This window comes from Brachycentrus maculatus, unplaced genomic scaffold (genome assembly GCF_059751285.1).
Source record: "Brachycentrus maculatus isolate JH-2025_06_01 unplaced genomic scaffold, ASM5975128v1 h1tg000261l, whole genome shotgun sequence".
NCBI classification, from domain to species: domain Eukaryota; kingdom Metazoa; phylum Arthropoda; class Insecta; order Trichoptera; family Brachycentridae; genus Brachycentrus; species Brachycentrus maculatus.
The window spans coordinates 983,568-994,668 of record NW_028281012.1 but is presented as its reverse complement, the minus strand read 5'-3'; the positions used below and the strand labels follow the sequence as shown (position 1 = coordinate 994,668).

At 34.0% G+C, this 11,101-nt stretch overlaps 1 protein-coding gene across 1 annotated transcript; it reads right to left on the bottom strand.

Moving 5' to 3' along the window:
* Nucleotides 1-1,278: 1,278 nt before the first annotated feature.
* Nucleotides 1,279-9,804, bottom strand: BtbVII (BTB-protein-VII). Its single transcript, XM_088266090.1, has 6 exons — nt 9,666-9,804; nt 3,799-3,976; nt 2,760-3,082; nt 2,423-2,654; nt 2,236-2,326; nt 1,279-2,159 (listed from the first exon to the last, which is right to left on the bottom strand). The coding sequence occupies exons 2-6, from the start codon at nt 3,967-3,969 to the stop codon at nt 1,483-1,485; spliced, it is 1,494 nt and encodes a 497-aa protein (XP_088122216.1). The 5' UTR covers nt 3,970-3,976; nt 9,666-9,804; the 3' UTR covers nt 1,279-1,482.
* Between the last annotated feature and the right edge of the window lie 1,297 nt (nt 9,805-11,101).

The window sequence follows — 11,101 nt, the reverse complement described above, 5'->3', positions numbered from 1 at the left end:
TTTTTGTGAAAAATCACATTAAGGGCACTTTAACTAGTTATTATTTTTACTATGATATTATGTAATGATGACCTTTTGTGATGACCATATTTTTTAATATCTTTATCTTAAGGTGATAATAAATAGATTCATAGTTATTATTTGATGTTAAAATACTTGTTAAAGATATGTATTTTCAATCATTATTCCAAGAGAAAATAAATTGTTATTCTTCATATAAATAAAATTGGATGATTCTCATTAATATGAATATTATGTAAAGCGCCCTATACATGGATGATAACAATGATTTCTAGTTTAATTTGACAATAGCGGTGTGGACCAGAATAATATATTATGCTTTACTATTATGCAATGAATCATTAACCACTTAAATATTGGAGTAAAACGGTAAATCACCAGCGATTAATCATTCAAACAAATAAGCTTACTGAGCTACCGGGCAGAGACAACAAATTAAAATGGGAGCAATGTTATTCCATACTTAGTCAATCGAGGAATAGTACAGTTTTAGCTACTAGTTAAAGTCCAAGCGATTGTTTAATGTTTAGTGACTTTTTGTAATTAAAGACCATTCCTGTGTAACAAAGTAATTCAGTCTATGTTCTTTCGGCAACACTACGTTGAATGAGAAATCGGTCAGTAATCATTATTGTGTGTAGGCAAGACAATATTAAGCCAGATCAATATTTATCAGGATAATCCATCGTCTTTATAGAGGGCACTTTAAAGAATATTTAATAGAATAGTGGAATTTAAAATGTGTGTGTGTATATAGACAAGACGATACAAGCCCAATCGACATATTGCGGCAACCCATTGTCCTTATAAAGGGCACTGTTTTCATACTAGGGTTGAACGAATGTAATGACCCTCATTGCCATTAATACCTTCAATATCCAAATCTTAAAATACCACGTAAGTTACACAATAAAACCATTTGCTTAATTTTCCAACCCCACTTCTGATAGAAGAATAAAACTCCTAGAACTTCATCTAATACTTAATAGCAAAATTGTCAAAACAATATTGCTAAATGCAAGTTATATTACTAAAATGATATATATCAGGACACAAATACAAAGTATTCTAAATTGTTGCGACGAAATTTGCTGTTAATGTCATAATTTCTAATCTGAGCCACGACACAATGGTTTTGGATTACTGTGTTCTGTATCAGAATAACCTATGAATACGTAAGTGTATAATGATTATTAGATTTGCTGTTTCTAACATTAATAATATTTGTGAATTTATCGTAAATAATGTGAAAAAATATTTTTTTAAATGTTTATCATAAAAAAAAATCACAGCACATATCATTATGCATACATTTTCAAACAACTCAGATCATCTTCATGTTTACAGTAAGAATAATATATAATAAAAATTAACCAGCAATCAGATTAAAGATTTGTAAAAAAAATGATAAGTGTTATTTTTTAAAAGAGCTTTTCAATTAATCAGATTTCAGAAAAATGATTATATGGCATTGAAATTGATGCCATGTAAGTTCATGGTGTCTTCTGCAAATCTGGGTCGGTTGATGTTCTGTATAGTAGTGGAGAAGTCCACGTGCCGTGAATCAATAAAGCCCATCATACCGACTGGGTGCTGAGGGCACAGCAGAGTCAGCTGCTGGTCTTGTATGTTAGGGATATTTTCATCTCTCACTTCGGGAGGGGGAGAGGTGTGTTCCTGCTTTATCCTATTTTTAATACTGGGTCGGTTATTTGGGTAACCCTTCTTCTTATACTCCAGCCACAGAGTCCTGTTGTTGACTCCGAACATTCTGGCGGCCTTGCAGAAGCCGATTCCTCCAAAGCGAACCGCCTCCAGGGCCCGCTGGAAGTTCTCTTCCGACTGCGGGTTGGAGGTCCGCCTCCTCTTGGGAGTCGGCTGCTGACCTTCCTGCATCAGAGTGGACATGGCGGCCGAGCACGACGGCCCCGGCGAGTTGTCCCCTACTTCTTCGTTCTGCTGGCCCAGGTTCTGCGCTTGATAGTCGTACGGATTGATCATGGACTGCATTCCAAACAGGTGCGGAGCTTGATCCGGATTGTGCATTGAATTCATGTTGATAGCTGATATGCCGTGGCATGCCGTTTGGCACGGGGCTGTATACCTGGGATAACTGTGCTCCATTAACGTCCACTGTCCTGCAAAGTTACAATATTTATGAGTTTTGTGACTATATGATGAGTTATTCCACCGAGGTTTGAATGGAATTATTACCCTGTTGGGGTACGCCCATCGCACTGGTCCCTTCAAGGGGGTTATCAGGTACTCGCATCAAATCACAGTCATTTGGTTCTTCTTCAGGGTCCTGAAAATACCAAATGTATTAATAATTCTTATCATATCATTGAATATCTTTAAAATCTACCAACTAAAAATATACACATAAATAACATTTGCTTACAATGATTAAATTACTGTCCATTCCTCCATTTTCTTCAAAACTATCCTTAGATGTGTTGTATTCTGATACCTGTGGCTCCTTCATTCTACCTTTTACACAAAATGGATTTAGGTTGAAATTGTTCAAGGAAATCCCTTCAGGTTTGGAAGTCATGTTGGCTTCATCAAATGACTTATCTTCCATCAGCCTTTCCCTCGATGCAGATCTGGACTCTGTCGAAGGTTTTCTATGCCTAAAATAATATTCAAAGTATGGAAATAAGTCTTATGCACTGAGCGAAAGGACAAGGAAAATAATACAAATATTTTATGACAAAATATTTCGAAGAAAAATAGACCTTTTTTTCCTTGTAGAAGGCGAGAGGTTGCACGGTGACATTGAGTGATGCGGAACATCTGAGTGCCACGAAGAATCGCCTGGCGTCAACAGATTGGTCCTTTCTGTCGTACTGTTTCCACTGTTACCAGTTGCTGGTTCTGGCATCTCGGTCAATCCCTTTATTTTAAGCATTTTAGCTGTTTCCAGTATTTGAGGCAGCTGTTCTTGGGAAACATTCACCTCGCCATAGTACATAAAGTGCACAAGTATCTTGAGATCCGAATGTTTCACATCTTTCAGTATTACTATGGGGTGACGAGAAGGGTTTGCAGTAAACAGTGTCTAAAATAATAATTTTAATTAAAAATAAATTATCTTCCTAATTGCCTTTCTTCTAAAATAGCTTAAATGAGGATCGTCCTGTAACTAGCTCAAATAGCCTGTTTACCAATACCACCTAGAAGAATGATTGAATAAAAAAACCTTTCATTTTTCACACAATTCTATTAGTATCTCAAATGTCATGTGGATTTATGAAGTTGTCAGTAACCTTAGATTTGTAAAGCATCTTCGATTGTCATTGTACTGCCCATTTTGTCTATTTTTATTATTATAGGTATTACAAGATTTTCTTAATCTAATAAATAAAATTCAAAAATGCATTTAAAAATTAGAAAAGAAAAACTTTCAAATTGACATTTCTTGAAAATGCACAGAATTAAGTTTTTTTTTACAAATTTCTACTTTTTGTACATATATAACGCATAAGGTACAAAGTGGCAGTAATTCACTAAAAAATGATGATTTTAGATGAGGATAGAATACAGGTTTGGCTATTAAATGATAATCACTGACATATTTATTAAATATCACCCTGGATTGGTGCAAGAAGCACAGAACTGACACATAATAAACCATCTAACATTAAGTAATTACTGTAGACTGCTCACTGTCCAGAAGAGGTGGAAATTTAGGCATTTATCTCACAATCCGGTTGGCATGGTCCCAGATAATAGAGACTACAGAACACAAGTATAAATAATCGCATCGGAACCAACCTGAAAGTAAACACTGCAAGCTGAGAGGACTACTTTGTGCGCCTGCATGTGCTTGCCCTCTGCGGCTAAAGTCACATCTACGAGTGATTCACTGCTCAATAAGGAAGTGAACACCGATATGAAGTTGGGCTGGTGGTTGTTCCACCGGAGGCAAAACTGTTGGACAGACATTTTGGTCCTGAAACAAACAAAATAATACCTCAAACATTATCCTAATATTAATTTAAAACATGCTACAGATTTACATTGTTGTTTGAATTTCATTTATTGATTCAGCAGTCACTTTGTGGTAAAATCTATTCATTTTTAATTTAAGTTCTGACAACAGAGGCATACATTTTATAAATTAAACTGCAACTGTGGAAATTCGTACATTGGTAAGACTTCCAGAAAATTCATAAAGAAAGAGGGATAAAGATTTATGTTAAAGATATAATGTTTTTTTTTCAGGATTCGCAAAACATTTAATAGATATTGATCACAAATTTAACAACAATAATGTAGAAATCCTAAAAATTATAAATACGAAAAGTCATAAACTGCAACATTTTAGATAAAAATCCATAAAAATGTAAATAATAATAAACCCATAATTAACAATATGACAATGACTTAAGCCTCCCCTCAATTGTCTATGTTCCCACTGATAATAAATAAGAACAAGAAACAGCTCCTACCCCCTTTTCAACTTTCCCAAGGACACAACTCTAAAATTTAGACTTAGCTTCACACACGGGGTTTAAAAATGATGCGGAATGCATCACAACACGTGTCAAAATAGATTTCTAAAAATAGTGGTATTGTTGTTTGAACTCTATAATTTATAAATTTATTATTATTTAGAAGATTTAATAATAATTAAATGTTGTGTAATAGATGATTTTTTAATTTCTTATGTTTTTATGATTTTATTGATATTTTTATAAATTAAACAAAGATGTCTATAAAATAAACAATTGAATAAAAGAACATCGCTGACAAACCACATTGGTGGCTTATCCAGGTCTCCGCAAAACATATTGATATATTGCACAGATATAAATAAACAGCAACAATACATAATTAAGATTTGCAACCGATTAAATAAATTATTTTGCATTGAAACTTTCAATGACGATTGTCAATGTGTTTTCATGATTGACGGTTTGAACTGAAATGCGATTGCAGAATTTCAATATCTGACACAATATTTTCCCCCAGTCACTACGATGATGTTTGCAGAAACAGTACCTTAAGTAAAGGTGAAATAAGTGTTATTTTTGTTGTTAAATAACGAATTCTGTTTATGAAGTTGGTTTTTCATTAAATACCAAATGATAATAATGCAATTAAATGTAAAGGCTAGCAAAAATGGAAAGATTGTCAATCACCTATAAAATGATCAATTGCTGCGTCAATGCTTTAAAAAAAATGGGTTTAAAATAAATGTGTTACAAAAAAATTCACACCACTCACAAATAGCAGTTGCTTCTGTAAACAATCAATTGTTCCCTTCATTTACAAAACAATGACAGATTTATTAAATATCAATTGTTAATTTAATGTATAACAATTTACAGATTTTCAGGTAAGGGGAACAGTTCATCTAAACATAAGTAAAAGCTATGTACTTGACTCTATAATAAGTGCATTAAGAGAATAGGAGAATAGATGGCTCAAAGATTGAAATTTAACCCGTCTAAAACAGAACAACTCCGGATATAGCCACACCTAAATGACAGAAATTAATTGATAATGCGACAGTACCCAATGCAAGGAATACCACTTCACCACCTGTCAAATTGCTGAGCGTATTCTTAGATTGTGATCTCTTCCTCGAGAGACAAATCAGCAAAATAACAAGTACATTTTTATTAGCTAAGGCAAATTAAGAGCATTCGCAAGAATTTCCCAGTTGATGCTGCCTGTCAATTGATAAACGCATTTGTAGTATCTATTTAGAGTTGATTATTGTAATGGTATATACATGGATTTACCGTTTACTAAACAATAGAATGACTTGACTGCAAACAGTGTTAAAAGCTGCACAGAGACTGATTATTGGAATTTTTAAATTCAGTCACACCACCCCACTACTTTACCAACTGAAGGGTTGAGTATAAACTCTGTCAACTCATGTAGAAATTAATACATAATATGGCTCCTGAGTGTCTAAAAGAGCTATGTATTCTAGACAAATCGGTTGATAGACATCTCACACTTCGATCGGCTATAACAACTGCCATGGGTAAGGTGATCTTACCAGCTTGCAACAAGCATACTAAATTTGCTGAGCGTGGCTTTGATGTTGCGGGACCAATGTCGTGGAATGTTCTTCCACCAGTAGTAAGAAACAGTAAGATGATTTAGAAAAACTAGATAGAAAAAAACTAAAAACGCATTTGTTTGATTAATCATTTTCTTAATCTCCTTCCCCCCAATTAAATCAAAGTGAAGCTTTCTAGAGATAGTATTTTACGAAAATGGTATTATATAAATTATCTAAAATTATTATCATTACTATTATAACTCCCAAACACAAAGATATTAAGAATCAATATTGAGATATGTACTGTGATTTATCATATTCTAATACAGTTTTTAACATTTATTTCTCCTTTAAATGGTTTAGATAAAGCGCCAATGAAAAACGGAGGTAAAAATGAGATAAAAATTTAACATTCTTACCGATAAAGACAGATGAATCGCATAAGACAATTAAGAGTTATTTATACCAGGGCAAGTATGTTGACGAGAGCTATTTGGACAAGGGCAAGTATGTTAGAAAAAATATAAAGTTGTTGGCAAGAGGATCCTTTTAATGCGGAGATGAAGGCGAGAGCATCCTCTTCACAACATAATTGATATCTATATACTGCTGAACTGTGGAAAATTTATACGCAATCCGCACAGATCAAAATGAAAGTAGCATACAATATTGAATACCGATAATTGCTCTGACTGTCTTCATACTACAGTGATTTGGAAATATGTACAGCTGGATACGAGAATTCTTTTCCTACCCTAGAACGCCATAGATCATGGGGCCTATAGGAACGCATTTGGAAGTCAACAAATGATCTATTCAACCGGCCATCTTAAATAACATTTTATATGATTTAAAAAATATACATATTAATCTTGTGGAATAAAAATTATATTCTATTATTGTTATTTTGAGTTCTTTTTTGCACGATACTATTATTATATATTTATGAAGATGCATAAAATAAACAGAAGCAAGACCAACTCACGAGTGCCACTTGGACCACATGCCGGAGACTAATATTCTTTACAATTATGAAGATAACATTTCAAGGAATGGAGGCTGCAAATGCGAGGTCTATAGGAGAATCAGTATGGCCAAGTTTGCTATGTCAAACGTCACCAAAATCTGAAAAAACTGTCCCATCTCGAGGTAAGTCTGAACAGTTAAAGCTCTCGTGTTTACCATAACCCAGTGTGGTGTCGACACTTGGATTCTTATTAGGAAAGGAGATAAGATGATGGCGTTGTATGCTTCGCTTATCACGGACTGCAAGACAAACTGATGCGTCCATTCATCGGGAACTCCATGTGAGAGCGGCTCTATACAACATGAGGTAAAGAAGACTATTTGCTTAGGTCATGTTGCTGGAAGAGATGAAGAAGACTGGTGAAATCGGTGATCAGTGGGAATGTAGCGCGGCAGGGGTCAAGAGGTCCAAGAGGTTCACCAGAGGCTTATTGTAGGCCGCACTAAATATTGCCTAGGATCGCAAGAGGTAGACAGATAGTTCGCACTATGGAACCAAAGCAAGAGACCATTAATAATAATAATAATAATAAACATATCCGCTCCCTAGGTGGAGCATATGGAGTCCACAAACTGTCTCCAGGCTTTTCTGTCGGCTGCCAGCTCCCTTGCATCCTCCCAAGTCAGATCCGCGTCGCGAAGTTCTGACGAGAACTGCCGACGAATTGTCAGCAGTGGTCGTCCTGGGCGGCGCGAACCTGATGCCTTGTAAAAGAGGCAAGCTTGATTAAGGCTCTCAGGAGGCATGCACAGTACATGGCCAAGCCAACTGAATCGCCTTTTTTTGACGACAGTTGTGACCAAGATTTGCTGCGTCCTACGCCTTATCTCTTCATTCCTCACAAAGTCAAACCATCGCACGCCTAAGATTCTCCGCAAACACCTGTTCTCAAAGCTTAGTACACGGCTGCTCTGGGCCCTTGTAAGGTGCCATGTTTCACAGCCGTATAAGAGAACAGGAGCAATGCAGGCATTGTATAGGCGGCATTTGGTTTTCAATTTTAATTTTGTTCCACACTTGGCTGTTGAATACATAATCTTGATTATTGCATCGACAGTTAAAAGAAAACGTGAATAAAATTACTTAATAGTTGTAAAAGAATAAGTATAGTTTATGAAAATATTCACTTCTGTAACAAGGATGAATGAAAGAAGTCAGGCAGAAAGATCTATTTTTATTATTAGTTATTAGTGGTGACTTACTAATTTGTACTCTTCGCACTTTAAATATATGTTTTAATTTGTACCAGAAGATGAAAACATCTGTAAGTTTTCAAAACTAGTCGTATATAATTTAAAAAAATTTAATTAGTTTAATTTTTTAAAAATAATCAACATGTCATTCCAAAAAGTTAATGCCAAATCAATAAATAATTAATTATATCCATTTGAACATTTAAAAAGCAATTTTTTTTTCTTTCAAATAACTAATTTTTAAAAAAGTACCATATGTTGGGAAAAATGAAATTGCCCCAATTAAATTTGCGTTTAAGTTTTTTTTAATGAATAAAGTACCAAAAAGGCAAGCAAAAATAATAGTAACTAAGTTGTATTTGTATTCAAGTTGTAATGTCATTAAAAAAAATATATGTATATTAAAAATTTAAAAAAAATATATATAAACTTTGTATTATTATGTTAGTATTCGGCTCAACACAGGCCATGCCTAAAGAGCCGTAATACGTATAATAAATGTGTATATGAAATGAATATGTATATTGAATGTATCTATGTATTATGAAAATAAATAAATAAATAAATCTGTAAATGTAAGCATTTCGCCTCTACATAGGGTATGCCTAAAGAACCAAAATATACATGTGTAATGTGTACACATAGTAATGAATTTAGATAGAAGGAGAAATATATATGTATAACCAAATTATCTATTAAGTAGTGAAATAAAAATTTCGACAAATAATATAATTATTGTTTTAAAAACTTCTAAACTTACTGTTAAAGAAATGAGCAAAAAAGACAGGAAAAACACTTGCATGGGATTTTAATAAGACCAAAGTAAAAAAAAAATATATCAACTTAATAACACACTTATTTTATGAGGAATAAAAACATGAAACGCAGTGTGTTGAAAAACGTGTTTAATTAAGAAAATATGCTATTTTAAAAAGCAACAGAGATGACAGTAAAAATAGTAACAAAAACATAATGTGGCAAATAAAGAGCATTTTAACACCAGAGTATTAGAAAATCGCATCCATGACCGTTTAGTTGGAATAATAATGTGTTGAGAGAGTCCGCGACGCAACACAAGTGAGTAAACTCAGTCCTCATAATAAATCAATAATATTGCGCCGATGCAACCAAAGCAATAAAAATTTGACATATATCCCAGATAACCATAAAATGCAACAAAGTAATGAAAATGATATGTTTGCACCATCATTGGACAAATATACACATCATAGAGGAAAGATTTTGATTCAAAACAATCAACAACAATTCGTATGGCAGACGCTAGCTAGTGGTATAAAAGAACAAGTATGAAATTTCAAAACCCGTAAAATTACACTACGGTAAACCATGTAAATTAATTTTAGTGAGACTTACGCCTTAAATGTAATATTTTACTCACCAGATTTAGTAATCTTTACAACAAAAATAACAAACAAATCCAGAACATCGGCGCTGACTGCTTTGTGACGCTAAAAAAACCACAGAAGTCGGAGAAAAAGAAGCGAGCAGAGATTATGTACGAGAGAGAAGCACGTCCGGCAGTGTTTTTAGGCGATGCCGGCATCGAAATCTCATTACGTCAGTGTTGCTATTGGTTACTTCACATGCGCAATTTGTACGGCAACACTGCCAAATTTTCAGAGCCTTCTATACGTACTTACGTCATGAAGTCCAGTCAAATTTAAATGTCAAAGTGCGGACGTTCGTCCTTTGAAATCCGGACATACAATTACGAAGGGGCTACAGCTATTTTAAAACAGGGTGCGTGGGAAGGAAATGTGCAGGTGGTGTTTTTCTTCGCTTTTTCACGGACATAATCAATAAAGTACCAAGTAGATGTTGCGCAATATTGTAAAATAAATTTTACATTTGAGAATCTACTTGACAGTATTTTTTTTACATTCGTTATTTAGGTGTATTTACTATATTTATAATTATTTGCTTTATTTTTTCAATAAACTTTTTAACCATCACAGCGCTTTCCCGCAGGAGTAAGCAGAGAGAATAGAATGCTACACCACTCTGTCGTTGCAAACAATCTTCGAGTCTTCCACATTTATGTATCTCATTATCCATGCCCGCCGATTATTCCGAGTCCTAAACCGACCATGCTCAAGTACATGAATTACTTATTCATGACAATATTTCCTCGGTTCTCTTATGTTCTTATTTCAACAACATTCACCTGATAAGTTTATTTTTCTGTTCTTTCCACACTCATTCGTTCCCATGTATAAACCATCTCAACACATTATTTCTATCGATAATGCTTATTTCAGCCGTGCATTCTTTCCTAACCATCAACTAAAAATAGATACTAATTCCAATAGGGATTTCTCATGATGATATTTAATATGGCTAATAAATGAAATGAAAAATCACAAGACTATCGGTATGATTCTAATTGAAATATGTAATTACATAGGGGTAAGTACATGGAGGTTTAAACTTTAGATATTTTAATAAAACAAAAAATGGACATTGCATGAAAACAACGTTTTTACGAAGGCGAATTTTGCAAAAGAAAATGATGAAAGAAAATATTGATTAAATCGGCTGTTATAAACACAAAACGATTCTTACGAAATCCTTTTTAGGTTGAGTATGCTAAATTAGATATTCCTCTCGAGTGATAATACCCTATTAGACCTTTAAAGATTGTTGCGGTCATACGACATTTAAAAAGGTATAAAAATATGAAGTCGGCTTGGAACGAAGTGACAACTAATCATTTAAATTATGTGTGACGTAAATTTCTGCCTGGATCTATACAGGGTGCAAGTGTACACACGCGCGTGCGCGCACACACACACACATACACACACACAAACACAC

Coding starts and splice junctions, on each gene's coding strand:
- BtbVII (XM_088266090.1), bottom strand. CDS start 3,969: ATGTCTGTCCAACAGTTTTGCCTCCGGTGGAACAACCACCAGCCCAAC. Junction 2,327..2,422: donor TGGACAGTAATTTAATCATT/GTAAGCAAATGT, acceptor TGGTATTTTCAG/GACCCTGAAGAAGAACCAAA. Junction 2,160..2,235: donor GATGGGCGTACCCCAACAGG/GTAATAATTCCA, acceptor GTAACTTTGCAG/GACAGTGGACGTTAATGGAG.